The sequence below is a fragment of the Cydia strobilella genome, chromosome 10 (genome assembly GCF_947568885.1).
Source record: "Cydia strobilella chromosome 10, ilCydStro3.1, whole genome shotgun sequence".
In the NCBI taxonomy this organism is placed as follows: Eukaryota; Metazoa; Arthropoda; class Insecta; order Lepidoptera; family Tortricidae; genus Cydia; species Cydia strobilella.
The window spans coordinates 2,780,879-2,800,946 of NC_086050.1; the positions used below are offsets into that span (position 1 = coordinate 2,780,879).

The 20,068-nt window shown below is 36.4% G+C and overlaps 1 protein-coding gene across 2 annotated transcripts in view; it reads left to right on the forward strand.

Annotated features, from left to right (window-relative positions):
- LOC134744676 (max dimerization protein 1-like) overlaps positions 1–20,068 on the forward strand; it is a 445,229-nt gene that overhangs the window by 408,181 nt on the left and 16,980 nt on the right. For both annotated transcript variants that reach the window (XM_063678583.1, XM_063678582.1), the window contains exon 5: positions 4,118–4,334. In XM_063678583.1, the coding sequence (XP_063534653.1) occupies positions 4,118–4,334 (217 nt within the window). The remainder of the gene's footprint in view (positions 1–4,117; positions 4,335–20,068) is intronic.

Below are 20,068 nucleotides of genomic sequence, written 5' to 3' on the forward strand. Positions count from 1 at the left end.
CGAACCGGCGTCTTTAGCTATCGCGGCTAACGCCATGAACCCCTAGGCCACCCCGCCACGGCGGTGCCCGTCCGAATTTCTCGACTATATGCCATCTTAGTAGTAGTTTTTCTTTAATATATGACATCTATTACAGTTTTTAATTTATATATAGTAGTGTGACTACTTTAAAAAACACAAATCAAAATATTTAATAAAATAATTTGATTTGTTCCCAAACTTGTTCATAGATGGCAGCACCAGTCTCTCTCGCTACAACGTAAATCCGTAAGGAGTTCGTTTAGGAGGTGCAAGCGCGCACTGCTTGCCCTTAGAGCTGGTCAAAGACGCCTAGTCTTACTAAGATGGCATATAGTCGAGAAATTCGGACGGGCACCGCCGTGGCGGGGTGGCCTAGGGGTTCATGGCGTTAGCCGCGATAGCTAAAGACGCCGGTTCGAATCCGGCCTTCACCACTGGAGGGCTTCGTCACTTTTTCTTTAATATATGACATCTATTACAGTTTTTAATTTATATATAGTAGTGTGACTACTTTAAAAAACACAAATCAAAATATTTAATAAAATAATTTGATTTGTTCCCAAACTTGTTCATAGATGGCAGCACCAGTCTCTCTCGCTACAACGTAAATCCGTAAGGAGTTCGTTTAGGAGGTGCAAGCGCGCACTGCTTGCCCTTAGAGCTGGTCAAAGACGCCTAGTCTTACTAAGATGGCATATAGTCGAGAAATTCGGACGGGCACCGCCGTGGCGGGGTGGCCTAGGGGTTCATGGCGTTAGCCGCGATAGCTAAAGACGCCGGTTCGAATCCGGCCTTCACCACTGGAGGGCTTCGTCACTTTTTCTTTAATATATGACATCTATTACAGTTTTTAATTTATATATAGTAGTGTGACTACTTTAAAAAACACAAATCAAAATATTTAATAAAATAATTTGATTTGTTCCCAAACTTGTTCATAGATGGCAGCACCAGTCTCTCTCGCTACAACGTAAATCCGTAAGGAGTTCGTTTAGGAGGTGCAAGCGCGCACTGCTTGCCCTTAGAGCTGGTCAAAGACGCCTAGTCTTACTAAGATGGCATATAGTCGAGAAATTCGGACGGGCACCGCCGTGGCGGGGTGGCCTAGGGGTTCATGGCGTTAGCCGCGATAGCTAAAGACGCCGGTTCGAATCCGGCCTTCACCACTGGAGGGCTTCGTCACTTTTTCTTTAATATATGACATCTATTACAGTTTTTAATTTATATATAGTAGTGTGACTACTTTAAAAAACACAAATCAAAATATTTAATAAAATAATTTGATTTGTTCCCAAACTTGTTCAAGATTCAAATTGTTTAACTGAATAAGCCCTTTGATACATTATATACCCATTGACATTTAGCCACACAAACCATACAGTATACACATAATATAACTACTCAAATATATTCATAACATTGAAGCATAGAGTAACTTATACTAGAGCGGTACTGTCATAGTAAATTTTGTAACCCCAGTAAATTCACTGCCATCTGTCGACACACTTTAAAACTAAAAATAAATATTTATAAAAATACGATAAAATGTATTTAAATATGGATAAATGATTTTTTTATTTGCATTAATTATTTTTATATGATTTTGACCCATGTTCTTTCACTGGTATGCGTTAAAATTATAAATAACAAACGAAACAGTCAACGCCCTCTATACGAGTGTAGGCCAAAACTAGTGGCGCCATCTGATCGAGAATCAAATTTTCGTGATTTTCGAGGCACGTTTTTTCCTTAGACTGTAGCCATCTATTACGGAGTTATATCTATCTTTGATTGAAGCCATATCTGAATAAATAAACATTTGACAATCGCATCAACCCATCACTATTGACTTAAACTCAGTCAACAATGGACGATGGTACCTTTTACAGTGGAACCTCGATAGCACGAATCTCAAGGGAAACGCCTTAAAGTTCGTGCTAACGAGTTTTCGTCTTAAAACGAATGAAAAATTCGTATTAGAGAGGTAATTATAGAAACAGTAAAAGTACAGTTTTATTATTTTCTTAAAGAGGTTTGTTAGTAAATACTTAATATAGAGGTAAATATAGGTAGGAAATATTCTGAGTTATGGAGGTTTTGGAATATGTACGGAAGCGAATAGGATTTTATCGTATTAACAAGGGTTTCGCCTTATCTGGAATCGAGGTTCCACTCAAGATTTGCACTATCGAGGCCCCACTGTAAAAGCAACACTCGTAACTGACCATAGATACGCCTTACGTCTTTGAAAATGAGATCTACCAAGTACCTAAATATCAGTCAACAGTGTGAACGATTGTGTGTTGTTTAATAGCTTTTCTCTCCAGTAATGGCTGAACGATACGCCTTTCCCTTGTCGTCATTTTCCATGACATCGGCCCATTCCGACTAGTTTGACGACCGGTCTGGCCTAGTAGGTAGCGACCCTGCCTGTGAAACCGATGGTCCTGGGTTCAAAGCGGTAAGGGTATTTATTTGTGTGATGAGCACAGATATTTGTTCCTGAGTCATGGGTCTTTTCTAAGTATCATCATCATATATTTAAAAGTATGTCTCTTGTCGGTGGAGCAATTTCCATGTTCCGCGGTCCTCTGCCTTCTCTTTGACAGCCTGATACGACACGCATATGTGTATGTATATAAGTATGTATTTATTATCTATATAAGTATGTAGGTATATCGTCGCCTAGCACCCATAGTACAAGCTTTGCTGAGTTTGGGGCTAGTTTGATCTGTGTAAGATGTCTCCTAATATTTATTTATTTATAGTACCGGCACCAATCATGGAACATTTAAGGGGCTACCCGAGGTTTTCATCTATTTTGGACAAGTTTTGAATCGTATCTCCTACTTTTGCACTACAGATAGTCTTATAAGACAAACGGATATCGGTTATTCAATCTTTTATCTCCATTTTTATCTACCGGATCTTGAAGGAGATGAATACTTATTTATTTATGTTTTTTTTAAACATTTTCTAAAAAAATACTATTTTCGTATCTTGATTGCTGTGTAAGATCTTACATATTCGAAATCTACTTATTTGGGTTCGTCTTTGACGTCTCTAAAAATTGTCTAAGGTTTTAATTTTAAGCTAATTAGCTTAACACAAAAGTTATGGTCAGAAAACCAGTTTATTGGCCTAAAATTGTTCAACTTTGATGCGAAATATCTCGAAAACAATGAGCTTTGAAGTAAATATGGCATACTATATTACTTAAAGCCGTTGCTGCTAATATGATAGATATTAATTTTAAGTTTTATCTCAATTTATATTTTACTGTATTGTAATTTTAAGTTTTTGACATGAAAATTGGTTTTATGAATAAAATGATTATGATTATGATGCTACAAAAAACATTAGAAAACTAAGGGATTCAGATCGAAGGTAATATTTACAGCAGTAACGCCCGCCGGTGCAGTCTGAATCCGAATTCCGAATGCTACCTTATTTCATAAGCCGTTGCAAAATAAAAGAGTGGTCAGTAGACGGCAGATTTATACACGAATATATCATACGAGTTATCATACGGCAGAGTTACCGCGTGCGGTCTTTACGCTTAACAAGCGAAAATTTTGGGGTAAGAATATGTGCATGTGAAGATGACACTTTTGTAATAAGATGAAAACAAAGCGCTTTTCCATACAGACGTAGTTCCCATTTTCCTCTCTACAATATATCTGCATTAAAGCAAATCTTTTCACACAATTCGATGTATATTGAACACAACTATGCCTCTTTGTTTTTTTTTATTAATTACCTATTTTAAGTCAGAAGCTTACATGGAATTCGGTTTTCGCTAGGTACTTATTCTATAATAATATACATAGCTATAGATATCAAAACGTTCGAATTGACCTCCCGATCGGTGAAGACGTGTTTCTTCAGTCTCGCTTGCTCTCATTTCCATCATGCTATCTATCCCGCTTAGTCCTATCGGACAGATAATTTCGAAATACATAAACATAAATGTAACGTGTTTGACATTGAAGGTCTCGGGATCGATAATATTTACTGAGACGAGAAGGACAACTAAACACCATAATAAACCTAGATAGTAACATCTAAAAGCTAATATAATTTTATCTTGTTCCAGAGTCTAGAAGAACGGGAAAAACGGCACGCGTCACACAGAGAGCAGCTCGCGCGCGAGCAGCGCTACCTGCGGCGGCGGCTCGCGCAGCTGCGTGCCTCGCCCTCAGCTCGGCTGTCAGAGTCGCTCACGCACACGCGCGCGGACTCGTGCTCGTCGCTGGAGAGCTCGTCCGGGGTGTCTACGGCCGAGCGGTCACCCTCTAGTGTTTCGGAGAGCGGTAAGTCGTTTTTAGAGTTGTTAAAGCGCGTTACGCCGGCGGCCCGCCAGCGCCGCGCCCGCTTATTGCTCGTATACCTATATCTAGCTCGCGGCAGCCCCGCGCTGCGTTTTCTTGGCGCGAGCAAAGCGAGACTTGGACTTGGCTTGCGCCGGCGGTGCGCTGCATTCAAGCGCGGGATACGTGCGCGTCGCACCTGGCTCACGCCCTGCTACCGCCGCGCTGCAGTGCGACGAATTTTTTTATAGTGCTCCCACATTGGCTGTTATACAATAACACCTTGTGACAGGGACAGCGTCATAGTACTAATAGTGTTTTCTTATGTTGTCCCTGTCACACGATATTTATAACATTTGGTAACAGCTATAATGGGAGCACCATTACGCCTTTCGTTGCTATGAAAAACCGAGGGGCGTAAACGAGGCTTTTGCGGCCTTTCAATTTATATAGGTACGAGTACAATAATGTGGTATAGGGCGATTCAACTATTTCTAGTTTTAAAAAATATGAAATAACTAGAAATAGAAATAGTTTATTTGGTGTAAAAATAAAACTTACCTAACCTATTTATAATACAACTTATTGTAATACATTCTAACACCGAATTGGATGCCACTTAGCATATGCCCATGGCGCTGGTTTTCAGGGCAACCAGAGAAATACACAATTAAATAATAACTCCCTTTAGAAACTAGAACAAAGCGTTTCTTTTAGTATTTACTTAATGTTAAATGTCTAAGAGAGGGCACTACTTCAAGAACATAATAAAACATTTTCATAAAAGCGATAACCACATTACCAAGACTATGCCCCTGTCAGCACCGCTAAACAGTTCAGAAAGCGATTATCTGGCGTTAGCGGTGAATCACGTCGTTCGGCGTTTATGTAAATTCAACAACATTAGCCATTATTGCCCGTGGTAGACGAATGCCGGATGCAGCTCGATTTCTACAAGATATAGCTGGTCTTTATGTTCAAAAGACACTTCTTATATATTTCTTATTAGCCTCCGTTTACTTAGCTTTGTTCAAGTTGAATAGAAGTACTTAGATACATAAGGTACATTACATTGTACAGAAAAAAGGTACCCCACGTCCATACTAGTTTACAGAACTTTGTATGCAGGGGGGTGCCTTTTCTCTGCAGCTGACTGTACAATACATTTGCAACTAAATGCAAGTATGAACTCGCAATAAACTAATCAATGTGAAGATCAGCCACACTTGCCCGTATTCCACCTTTTCCTTAGTTACTTTTAATCTAATCTTGACCCTCCAAAATTTCAAGATTCCATCGTCAACGTTTTAGGCAGTATGTTGTCTGTCAGAATATCTATATTGTGTAAGTACCTCTATATGTATGAGGTATGTTGAATAATATATTTTCAATCGAGGTATGTTCATGTTCAAGCCGTTTTTCAGTAGACAATTGATAATTCCGATATCGGCACAAAAATCATCACTATCTCTACAAAATATTGATTTAAGGTTCCCAAAAATAGGTGTGCCTACCAAGAAAACGTTTTGTGAAGACCAAATTGTCGAACCAATCATATCGGGTCCCACAAAAATATTATCCAAATTGTTGATCGTTATGTTCATTATTATCGCAATCAAAGATAGATTACGTGTTTGCGGACAGTGTTGGTGGATTTGGTCAAAAACTTTTAATTTATTTGAATAATAATTGTGTGTAGTTTTTGCAGGGTTTTAATTTAATTTTTAAAACGAATTTTAATGTAATGTATATTGTGACATTTTACTTTAATTTTTATTTTAGTTGTTATGACAGTTGTATTATTTTCTATTTATTACATTAATCTAAATGTATATATTATGAATTGTCCTAGTATATAAGCGACTTGGTTTCTGTTGACTGTAATGCTTATATATTTTGAAATAAATAAATAGAAATAGAAATAAAAATAGATATAACTCCGTAATAGATGAATACAGTCTAAGAAAAAACGTGCCTCGAAAATCACGAAAATTTGACTCTCGATCAGATGGCGCCACTAGTTTTGGCCTACACTCGTATAGAGGGCGTTGACTGTTTCCTTTGTTATTTATAATTTTAACACATATCAGTGAAAGAACATGGGTCAAAATCATATAAAAATAATTAATGCAAATAAAAAAAATCATTTATTCATATTTAAATACATTTTAACGTATTTTTATAAATCTTAATTTTTAGTTTCAAAGTATGTCGATAGATGGCAGTGAATTTACAGTGGTTACAAAATTTACTATGACAGTACCGCTCTATCTTATTATATCCTCATTGTCGCAATACATAAGCTTAACTTTCAGAATCGATAACTCACAGACTTATGACCTAAATTCCTTTGAAGTAGAATGAAATACCTAAGTAAGTAAAAGTGTCTAATTCACGATGAGAGCCGACGTTTACGATTATTTTCCCATTACTACATAATGAAAAAACAATCAAAAGTGCCCTATCAAGGGTTTTCTTGACGGAATTGAATAGTCTAGTTTACATAAGCCTTTATTAGACCTTATTTCAATGCAGTAAGGTTCTAAAACGGTTACTTTAGACAAAGTTCAAACTCTAACCAAAGAGCTTTGAGGCCACAACGGGCCGGCCTATATTGTTACCTTTTATTTATGCATTAACTTTACCAATTTAACTGTCCAAGAAGCAGTCATAAATCCTTTAGGCATTGTTGGAAATATCGCCTTTATAACAGCGATATTGGAGTGATATTAGTGTATATTGTTATGTAAATAGGCCGTTTATAGTGGTTTATAGTAAATAGTAAGAGATTAGGCGAGTCATTCGGCCGCTTTATGTGGCGCGGCGGTCATTACGGGCCGGTTGCTTCTTGTTTAAATTAGAATATATTAAGGGTATATTGCTATTTTTATTGAGAATAAAACGTTGGCAGATTAAGAATGGGACTGCTTAAGAATGAGCTTTGATAATTCACTATTTATACTTTGATAATAATTACCAAAAATCGACAAGAATTTCCTGTAAGTATTTAAGAATAGTAAATAGAAACTTTGTTCAAAAGGATTAAATCATCAATCAAATGGGTTGTTGGGTATCACAATATGGGACCGGCAACAAACTCGGTGGGACACATATTTTCAAAACATATTATACACAGAATGTCCAACATCATCCAACACAACAATATACGCGATATAATCAGTTTCCATAGTTTTATTTCATAGGATAAGCAATACCCATTATTATTTACATGAAATAAACGAGTAGGTACTCATATTTTATTTCATTCATTTGGGTTAATTTGTTCAAAGTACTTGATAAGGTTTTACTACCCTTTGTGTAAAGTTTAATGAAATACAAACTTTTCTCACACCTATTCCCTTGAAGCCATAAATTTACAGCCACAGTTTAAATAACAAAATAAACGGAACAAATTGTAAGTACCTATACCGTCGCAATAACTTTATGAACAGGCTATAGAGTATAGAATGAAACCTATAGAATGTTTTTAGTAGTAGGTGCTTATAGTAGTATTTAGTAGTCATCACTTTGTTGTACACAAGACTTGTTTACATAAAAAATGGTATTCAAAACTAGCGCTAAATGTCGTGGAAGTTATTAAGAAATAAAAAATAGTAATAAATAAACAGCATAGGAAGAAATGGCGGTTTTGTGCTAGTTATCTCTAATAGTACGTTTTTATGAAAAACTTCTTAAATTTACAATCACATAATTTATAAAAACCTACAAAATTAGCGCCCGTTAATTTACAATATTCACTGCCAGTGATCAGCTAGACGGTTTTTTTTATCATAGGCGCTTTTCGCTACATGGGGAGACCGAGGTGAGTTGTGATAGAGGAGAGTTGTGAATCGTTGATTTTGAGCTCGCCATAGCGCGCGTTTGTTGGTTCAAGTTACTAGCTGACAACCGCGCACTGTTGCGAGCTCGCTAACAGCTAGTAGGTTGCCAAAAAATCGACAATGTCACAACTCACTTTTTTTATCCACTGCGCATTGTTCGGTTTTGCTATCATGTCCTATATGTAATACTGTAAATGTTTATACTGTCCTTAGCTAGGTACAATTACGGCGGTGGCAGAATAACAGCGTCCGTTGGCGAAAATCTTTGGGGCTGCTGTACCCCGAAGCCTTTTTGGCACAGACATGAGCTGAGCCACCTTCCCTTTCAATTAGTTCGTGTACTGTTATTATGTACCTATGTTCAAACTTATTGAATAAACGTCTTTTATTATTATTATAACTCCTGTGTCACAACTCACCTCGGTCTCCCCATTACGGTTTTTCCCGTGTTATCAGCTACGCTCGTAGCGCGTAGCTTGCGCGGGCAATTTTTAATTCCGTACCCAAAGGCGTGACTACTACCTAAACCTACTCACACCATCCGCCTGTATCTAACACTTTTTGTATTCACTTTGCTTTTTTGTATTACAAGATCCACTCTTTTCTCAAAAAACTTGATCTAAATCTGTCTTATTCTCTCGTCTGCATGTAGATAGTCTCATAAGCATTTGCATCAAAACATCCTCTTCTGGCCTAAACAGTGTAGGTTACACTGCCAAGGGACTTAAGGTCGTGACCCCAACCCTTTTCTGACTCGGGATATGACGATTTAGTGAGAAGACTAGTCTTGAAGACTTTCGGACCTTATAGACTCGGAAACCTTGAAGGTTCAAGCTTTGGAGACGAGCGTTAAAGGTCCAGAGAGGTGGTCTCAAAGAGGGTTCAGAACCTTAACGACTCAAGCTTTTAAGAGTACGTCTTTAAGAACTCGGCCCTATTGAGAGCTCAAGCTCCCCGAACCTCGAAGGCTTGAGTCAATCCTTAAGAGCTCATGAGATAAGTCATTAAGTTTAATTTGAAATATATAATATAGTAAAGGAAGAAAATACCTATGCCATAGGCTGGATTAAACGTTCAAACAAAGTTTGTCTATAACTTTATGATTCTATTTAATAATGTGGTACCAGAAGAAACAAATATATTTAGAAATATATCCTATAAAAGCTTGAATCTTCGAAATTTATGGTAACACATTTTGTCTAAGAATAATCTTTCGGGCCCCAAGAACACCTAACTTCATCGTGCCCTCGGCGCCAAAAACACTTATAGTAGTTACAGTTGTTGTGACAAACGCAGTGAAAATAAATAACCTCCATCCTCCATACCTACTTAAGTAAGTTTATGTTGGCACGCTTACGCCCGATATCTAAGCGTGTGTGTAAGGAAGTACTTCAGAAAGTTATATAACATTGGTAGGTATCGATATAATTTCCCCTCCAATCTCGGTTGACTGGACAACACCTTAGAAATACATTCGCACCGTGCATACCTATACATCATAACACCATTATTTCATTTATAATAACAGTGATCAAGGCACCCGTCCATAAATCAAGCGAGGATATTCTTCGGTAAATCTTTTCCGGTACGCTGCCTCGCTGCTCGGCATGTGTGCATTTAGGTCAGCTTGTGATCATGCTTGACCAAGTAGAGAACAATATATAAAGATATTTCCTCTTTTTTTACTCCGTTTATTTTAGCACTAGCTTTTGCCCGCGACTTCGTCTGCGTGGACTTAGTAACCGCAGCTAGAGTAAGAATAGCGCCTGGAAAAAATTTCATAGCAATCTAAATTTGAGCATATTATGCACACAAATTAGCAGGCACTTCGTTAATTATCTCAATTCCACCCCGCTTTTTACTTTCTTAAGGGATGATTTTCGGGATAAAAACTATCCTATGTTTTTCTCAGGGACTCAACCTATCTCTATGCCAAATTTCATCTAAATCGGTTCAGCGGTTTAAGCGTGAAGAAGGAACACACAGACAGACAGACAGACAGACTTTCGCATTTATAATATTAGTATGGAAGTATGGATAGTATGGATTAGTATGGAGTATGGATTAGAAAGAACTTCGCATAGTAAGCTTGTGGTTCCAAATCGGGCACTTTTTGCGGTAAAATTTTGAAGTACCTAAATTATAAGTATTGAACGTGCTACATTTGATAATTCCATTATTAGTAACAATTAAAGAGCTTAATAAAAACTGCACGCTTACTTCTATGGAGTTCTTTCTAATACTAAATAACGAATTATAGCATTAGAACGAAGGTAAGCGATCTTAACGTATCTTTTTATTGAACAACACTTTTGAAAAATAAGTTGCAGCTAAATAACATGGAACAATTATATAGCACATACGGCATACAATTAAACACTTAAAAAACTATTTATACAATTTCTTTAAAATTACCCACACAAATCAAAAAAATACAATACTTAAAAAATACCTAAGAACTAAAAATATTCTATAAAAAAAACCTTAACTATAAATAAAACTAAAGTAACCTATAAAAACTACTATAGCATATATGATCATTTACATTCTTTTGGTTTCATAAGTAATATTTACATTTTTTAATAGCGTTGTTCAATAAAATACACATTAAGATTGTATATCCTTTTTCTAATGCTAAAATAACAGGAAGTATATGGAACAGATCAAATTATTTTATTAAATATTTTTCATTTGTGTTTTCAGTAGTCATGCTACCTTATATAAATATTATACTGTAATACCTTTGTATTTGTATTCAATTAAAGCTATATTGCCTGTGGTGCAAGCCGACTTTGGTCGTCCTTTCATCATGCGTACAGACGCAATTAAATGCCTCAGGCGCTGTTTTATTAAAGGGCGATGAGAATGAAGAAAACCAAAAAAAGAAAATGTCTCCCCATTAAATAATAATTGTTTTCCATCCTTGGAACATGTAAGAAAGTTTTTGTAAAATTGCTAGGGGTGCTTGTGAAATATTAATATTATTAACAATTTAACATGTTTGTAATAAAACATAAAATTTCATATTATGCTATTTGCTTGGCAGAAGGTACAAATGAGAGTGTAATAGCTCAGAAACAATTAAAACAATTTGACCTAGAGGCCGTTTTTCTGAACTTTGACTGCTCGATTTCGTGTATTTCGTTCAACATTATCTCCCCTACTAGGCATTTAAATTCTAACAATAGAATTGAAAACAAGAACGAGAAAATTAAGAACGATGACATCGCGCGGCGGCGGCAGCGGCGAGCGGCGGCCATAGGTTGGAGCGAGACATAGCGATCGGACCTTTCGTTCCCACCTATGGCCGGCGCTCGCCGCTGCCGCCGCCGCGCGATGTCGTGGCCGGGCCGTTGACGAAATCGAGCGATCGAAATTCAAAAATCGGCCCCCTGACTTTCAGTTGGCGTGTAAAAGGTCCTTAAGAAACCTTTAGTTCTATTAAACACGAAATCATAATGTCTCTTACTAAACTTAGCTTTGTATTTGTAATGTCTAAGTTTACACCGACAACCTCAGACTGAACTAGTCTGAAACTATGCTCTATTTAGTATTTAACTTATCTACCCGATTATTCAAAGACATTATTGACTTATTAAATAGCCTTTGAAGCTTACATAACAGGCCAATTGGAACGTACATTGACATCAGAATGATATCTAAATGATGCAATTTAATTATCGTGCATCTTTTTTTTATTTTTTTATTTATTTATTTAAGAAACAAACAGTCTGTTATAGTACATCTTATTAATATTAATTAACAACATTTATTTACATACAAGATATATACAGTGGTACTACGTAAACGAAATTAATAACTAGCTTAAATCTAAAATAGGCCCTTGAGCCATTGTACCAAGGATGCTGGCGGCATTTCTTCGCTGTATCGCAATGCTGATACGTTCTGCGAGAAAGCTGCCAGCTCTTCGGTCACCAGTTACGTCAACCAGAAATTTTTTATAGTTATACATAACACTGGAAATTTTCTTAAAGCTAGACTTACAGTTTCCTTAATGAAAATATTTTAACATCATGTTTAATAAAGTTTCTACAGAGTAAAACAGAGCTATTTGTGCAAACAAGAACAAAAACAATAACAACAATAATGAAAAAAAAATGCAAGAGTATCAGGGTGTTGACAATTAAATTGTATGTAAACTGAATACTAAAAAGCTTTCGCTCGTACTTGTCCGTACAAGTATCGCCGCGAGCGAGACGCGCCATAGATGACATCATTTAGATATTTGTCAGTGTACGTTCGAATTGGCCTTCAATTTAAAAAATCTTTTTGTACCTATATGGTGATTTTTTTTACCTTTAGACTTATTCTGCGAGGTGAAGGTCTGTCTCAACAACTTTCACTAACTAACCCAACCCCGAAATCGCAAAAATATTTAGGCTGTCCCATAAAAAAACATCGACGTATGGCAAATGCCAGCTGAAATGTTCATCAAGCCAGTTAATTAAAAACTAGATGTTCTTATTGTGTTGTTGAAAAATCCGAACATATTTTTAGAAATTTCCAACTCTTTTAATTATTAAAAATCGATAACAGTCAAACGAACGAATAGCTTTGGTACCTACATCAAATTGTGTAAAAAGATTTTCCTACCTACATGATATTAATTTCATCCAAAAAGAAAAAATCTAAACAAGGTAATAATATAATAAACGCTAATAGGATCGCTACGGCTCGTAGCGGATCACGTTAACGTAGTCATGGCACGAATGCTCGCTGCTACGAATTCCCCTCGTAGCACTAATAAATGCAACGCTACGACGCTACGTAACTCGTAGCACGAGTTATGTGCAGAGTAGTAAAATACGGCCCGATTCAAACAATGCTTACAAGATGTCACAGCGATACGATACTGATCTGTCAGTGTCAAAAGTATCGTTTTTTTTTTCAACCAAAAAGTCACTTGACACTGACAGATCAGTATCGTATCGCTGTGACATCTGATAAGCATTGTTCGAATCGGGCCGATTTTGCCGCTAAATTAATCTGAGAATAATAGTGTGCATTTAATTTTATGGATATATAAGTAGATAGAGATTTGCTGTTCAATTTCAAGACTAATTTAGCTTCACGCGAGAACGTGAGGCCAATTTCGAATTAAGATTCCATTATCAAAATGAGTTAAGTTATCATTCGCCTTTGCATCTCGCTAGCGTCAATACATGTACGGACAAGTACGAGCGAAATTACGCGAGAATTATAACAAAATTACATAATTATGATATCGAAATTTAAGTTCCAATTGGCCTTCGTAAAAACTTACTGAGATTGAATGGAAATCAAATTCGTTTTAGCTTTCCGTTTTCATTTTAGGAGCAGTCTATACGTGAACCCGCAGAACTAACATTATAAAGGGACCCTTATTTACCCACAGACTTATACATCATAGGTATGTATACATAATGCACCACATGTCACGCGTCAGCTAGCTTCACACATGCGATTAACGTAATACCGTAATACGATTGCCTGGGGTGTGCGCCAAGCCTAATTAATACAACCGCCGTCAACCCAAAATCAACCTTAGTCCAATAGCCACATGGTTGAAATTACATTGAACGGGGAATATTGGACGTGCTAAATTTTTGTCGTACATTCATTTTTTTAGTTTGAATGATTAACGATGGGTAGTCTCTTTTAACTGATGTTCTTTTAATGAACCTCGTGCATGGGAGGTGTTTTAATAACCATTATGTGTTACACGTGTAGGGTAAATTACCCAAAATTGGCACTTCAAAGTGGGACTAATATTGTAATAGGCAAGTCACCAATAATACTTTAAAATAAAGTTGGATGTGACAATAATTGATAAGTTAAATTAGATAGGCATAGATAGCGGGAGTTCCTTTATTATCAAACCTCTATTTACAAACCTCTTTGATTTACTCATTGGGACCGGCAAGAAACTCGGCGGGACACATTACAATCAAAACATTACATCTTTTAATTAACATGCATTAAATAAATTAAATAAATCAATTAATATTACTATAGAATTCATGAAATAATATACCATAGGTATTTTTCTTTATAGATGTTTGATTTAAAAAGGTAATGACAATAAGTGATGACATCAGCATCACACTCTTCGTAAACTTCCTAAGGACCATAGTACATAGTAGGGAGAATTCCATTATAATATTAATAATTGACTAAATTAAGCTAAATAGTAAATTAAATCTTTACAATAGCCCAGTTTCATTGTCCACTCAAACTTCAATCTTTAGACCGCTATACTGTTTACTTTTTCTACAATAGTCCCAATGCCTGCTGCGACCGGTTCATGGGTGTCTATTGTTGCGCCTGTGAACAGGTTCCAACAGGCGTTCTACATGACATTAAAGCTCTCCAAGGGGCCTCTACGTGTTGGATCTATATCCCCACGCAAGCCTATCAAAAGACCGAGATTTATAGGCCCGTGAAATCCAAGGAGATACAAATATTAATAATTTAATTTAACAGACAACGAAACCTCACATTTCAGACTTAACTCCAAACCGAAGCTCTGCTATTTTACGATTACTCCCCAAGGGATCAAAGCGGAGCGAAATTACTTCCCGGCGTTACTGGGTATTACGTAATCATTGTTTAAAGAAGGCGAGCGCTACTCTATACAAACGGGATCCCATTTTCCTCTACACTGAAAGTAATGTTTGCATAACATTAATAAAATATATTGTTACTACTTACACAGGATATTGAGCAAAATTTTATTTACTACTTAAATTCAGTTATGTTTTGAATAACTCAATGAGTTCGACTGATTAAATATGTTTTCAGTGTAGGGATATTAACATTATGGAAAATATTTTCATTGTGTCAATGTCCAGAGAGGAAAATGGTAGTACATTTGTATGGAAAAGCGGTCGTTTACTTTCCTCTTAATGCACAAGGCTTTAATAGAGGCATAAAGCTGCATTAATACAAAGCGCTCTGATAAATTATTCAAGGTCGAGATTAGGAAGCCGTAGATTAAAGGCTTGTTGGACTTAATCTTCTGTAATCTTTATAATTTGATTATATTAAAACCTAAGTTACTTAGGCAGGCGTCCGGTTTTATATCCCATGGCCCAGTTTCAGTGGGGGGACACTCCTCCTTTCGGGCTTTCTCGGCTCCGTTCGGCTCAGCATTGCTCAATGCGACGTCTCTTTGCACGACCACAGATAAGATAATGACTTGAATTTTGACAACCCTAAATAGCCGAAAGGGATAATGCCCCACATTAGAAAGGGACAGCGTGATTCGTCCCTGAATCGCTGTCAAACTTCGGTTTTATAGGAAGTGTCCTTTCTGTACGGTAGTACAGTCGAGTTCATAAATATGTATACATTTCTTCACCTTAATCCATTGCAATAAGGTGAAAATATGTATACATATTTATGAACTCGACAGTACTATTATTTATTCTGTGCCAATATGTAATCCATCGCTTTCACCAGTTTCACCCAAAAGCCATGGTTCATTTAAACTCCATCAGCTCTCTTTATACTCTATATAGCCCTTACACCCTGGCGGGTGTTGCCTCTGCCTGTGTCCCATGACACGGACAAGGGCAGCATCCGCTCGGTGTACCTCTCACATTTCATTAAAGTGTCAAAAGGGTCTACATGTTGGCTTCGACTCCACGCACGCCTCCTAAATATCCGGAATACCATTGTTCCGTGGTATGTAGGCATAATAAAAAAGTTACAGTGAAAATATTAGTCTAACGACAGGCGGGCTTATCGCTACAGAAAAATGTCCTTTAAGACACAAAAACAGGATAATACCTATAGCTCCACCTACCTACGAGTATAATTTCTTTTTGAAATGTTCCATTAAAAATGTATTAAACAGTTGTACACGTTGGCGGGGATGCCATCACGGGGCAAATTGCGCGCCAATGAGGAAATTGCCCCTTGACGAGGTTTGCGAGGAAATTGTCCTAATGTCCTTGCCCCACGCACGCACATTACTGGGTGCTTACTTGACAGTCGTAAAGTCATATGATTTCGCGTTTAATTTCGCCGCTAGGGGCGCTAGTGTAGATGGCGGTCTTTCAAAATGTCAAATGCATAGAAGTTTTGGGGGTTTCAAGCTTTTTTATCGGATATTTTCACTCCTTATTCATAATTGTAATAAATCTTTATCCATCTTTGATTATTCATGGTAAACAATAGATATATATAGCTCAATAAATGTTATTGGTTTAAAAAGTGTCAACTAAAATATATGCAAAATTAAACAGGTTGAAAAAATTGCACATTTAGATGTTAAAATACCTTTGAGTTTATTAGAACGTATTGATTTTAACGCATAGAAGAATTCTGAGATCTGTTTTTCTGGACCAACATCTACAGTGGCAGTGGGTTACAGTGGCGCCAACTGGTGAACACAAAAACGGTAGCCCTCATTTGATTATTACTTACTTTTAACATTACTGGGTGCTTACTAGACCAACGTAGTCTAAAATGATTGTAGGTGGATTGCCTGAGCGTCCATATAATAATTCGATTATTTATTACTTATTTTTAGCCAGTTAATTAAACTTTTGTTATACGGCTTATGAAGAAAAGGAAAGCCTAATTAGCTCTGGATGCTAATTAGGAGCTTAATTAATTTATTAGGAAGTTAATTTATTTATTTTGTAATAATGTCCTAACAATTACAATATCCACATTTATTTAGAAATGTACATTTAAGTAATAAAAGTAAAACCTAAGCTAGGAATTTAAACTTACATTGTATCATCAAAATGATGACTCGCTCGTGCGTCTCACTCGCGCCAATACATTTACGGACATGTACGGGTAGAGTTTAGACTATAGTTTTGTAGTCTAAACTCTTAAATGATCCCATGTAGCGTATAGTTTTATCAAAGATAGATATAACTCCGTAATAGATGGATACAGTCTAAGGAAAAAACGTGCCTCGAAAATCAAGAAAATTTGATTCTCGTTCAGAGGGCGCTACTAGTTTTGGCCTACAGTCGTATAGATGGCATTGACGGTTTCTTTTGTTATTTAACAATTTTAACGCATATCAGTGAAAGAACATGGGTCAAAATCATAATAATAATTAATGCAAATAAAAAAAATCATTTATCTATATTTAAATACATTCTGACGTATTTTTATAAATCTTCATTTTTAGTTTTAAAGTGTGTCGACAGATGGCAGTGAATTTACTGGGGTTACAAAATTTACTATGACAGTACCGCTCTAGTATAAGTTACTCTATGGTTTTATTGAGAAAAAAGTGGCGCCTATATTTAGGGCGTAAGTTACGTTGGGTACGTAAGTTAATAACAAAATTGTATTCCAACTGAATTAGTAGTATTCGACATATACCAATGTAGGCACTAGCACTCTATATATTTATAGAATTATAAATATCAATTAAACTTCAAAATAACAACTAACATGTAACCAACGGTCAATTAACATAACACCATATCGCAATGCAGATCGTATCAACCGTCAACCGTTGATACTGCGGGTCCCGACCTAATTTAACTTGGATAGTTGGGGTAATTATCACCCCCTCCCCCCACCCCTCACACCCTCACCACGGAGCTGATAAGACGGAACACGACGCTCTATCAGGGGTTACTGTTCACATAAAGATTAGCGCGGTTGATGTATTAGGATTAGTGGAGTTTTTGTTTTAACCTCGTAAGTCCCCGTGTACTTGTACAAGTACAAATTAAATTCGAGTTTTGAACTCATATAGAAATAAAAGAAAGATCCAAATTCAAAAGCGCAAAAATTGCCCTGTGTCTTACGAGGATAAATTATAGCGTTGATAACTTACCTGACACTTTTTTCAATATTTAGAAGAATGATTGTTTTATCTTTTTTGCTTTAAATCCGAATACGGCAAAACCTAGCCTATTTAAATGAGTAGATACGTGTATGAATGAATAAAGTGTATTGACACTCTATTCGTGTTCGGCATTCGTCTTTAAATCCAGAGTGTAGTAACTTCCAAAAGAGGTCTGTATTAGAGAATAGTTGGTATTCGGCTTATAGTTTATTTACAAGTAAGCATTATATGAGTATGACTTTAATTTTAAAGTTGACAACGACTCCATAGCTCACTTTCGTCTTACCGTGCTAAAAATACTCCGAAGCCTGCTCATGAAATACACGACCACAACTGCCAGTTTACTCTTTCTAGTCTGGATTAGTGTATGAAGTAAAATAAAAGATATGTAAAAAGGTATTAAATAGCAAATATCACTTCGCTACATAACTAATCGACACGTAGGTACGTCGATGCCAAAAATATATTTACACTTTTGCACCTTACTCCTTTGTGATAAGGCGAAAAATGTACACATATCTTTGACTTCGACTACCAGCGTCGATAACCACACATTATTACACATACATAACTCTACGGATGTGTGATACATAACTCACATCTCGGGTGTGATTAATATTCTACGCCATTAAGCGCCCGCGCCGCGTTTGTTTTTATAGATTTCCTTTATAGCAAATAAAGGGATACAAAAACAGAAATAACTACCTTCGTTATTTATAAAAGGGCCATTCTACTTTTCGTTGTACATTCGTTTTTGACACTTTCGTAAAATGCATATTTTACACTTGGCCTTTAAAAATAAAAATAAAATGTACTTCCATTTGAAGGGTACACGGAAAGAACATGTCTAGTCACTTAAGTAACATTTTGAGTAATCGCGGTTTTAAAATTTGGAACCATGTCAAAATGTATGGTAATTCCGTTACCAGGTCTTTTTTAACTAAAAAAAAGTTGTGTTACATATATTATACAGTGGTAGCAAAAGAGCTCTACATCTCATTTTCCGAAAAAAGTGACTAGACATGTTCTTTCCGTGTACCCTTCATTTTCTGTTTTGTGATGGAGAAAGAGGCTTAATTAGGCTATCGGGCTTCGTTTAATAAATAACTATTACTGTAAATATTCTTAATCAACGTAACTCAGAAAATGTCGCACATATCAGATTTGGTAAGCGCAACGACGATTATTTTGTATTACGATTAATCTATCCTCGATGATCTTAATTCGATTAGATAAACTGTCACGTTTTCATTCGTATGTTTTTCGAAACGTACGACCGGTCGCTTTAAGGTGCAGTAGGTTCGGCCAGTAGCGTTTCTGACAAATCGCAGCGCTTTTTAGGGATCCGTACCCAAGGGGTAAAACCGGGAGCCTATTACTAAGACTCCTCTGTCCGTCTGTCTGTCACCAGGCTGTATCCCATCAACCTAGACAGTTGAAATTTTAGCAGATGCTGTATTACTGTTGCCGCTAACAACAACAAATAATAAAAAGTACGGAACCCTCGATGGGCGAGTCCGACTCGCACTTGTTGGTTTTTTTAGATCACAATACGGTTGCCAAAAAATTAATTAGCAATCTTAAGGCCTTTATTTAGTAACTTCATCGATTCGAAACCTGATTTCTTGGCTTTCGTTCGATAGAAAAAAATCACGCACATAGGTCTAAACGCACCTAAAAGAATTGTAATAAGTTTTGCAAAAAATATGAAAATTGCTTCTATAAATGCCAAATTTTGTTTTTGATCTAACTTATCGATAACTTTTTTTGATAAAATAAAAAACCGGACAAGTGCGAGTCGTACTCGCGCACGAAGGGTTCCGTACCATTACGGAAAACAACAGCAAAAAAATCACGTTTGTTGTATGGGATGGGAGCCCCATTTAAATATTTATATTATATATTTATATTTTATCTCCTGCCACAAGTATAATTTTACTTACTTGGAGATTCCAACCATAATTTGCTGTACACAATATTGTAACCAATAAACGCTTTTCATTTTTCATTTTCATTATTCTGTTTTTAGTATTTGTTGTAACAGAAATACATCATCTGTGAAAATTTCA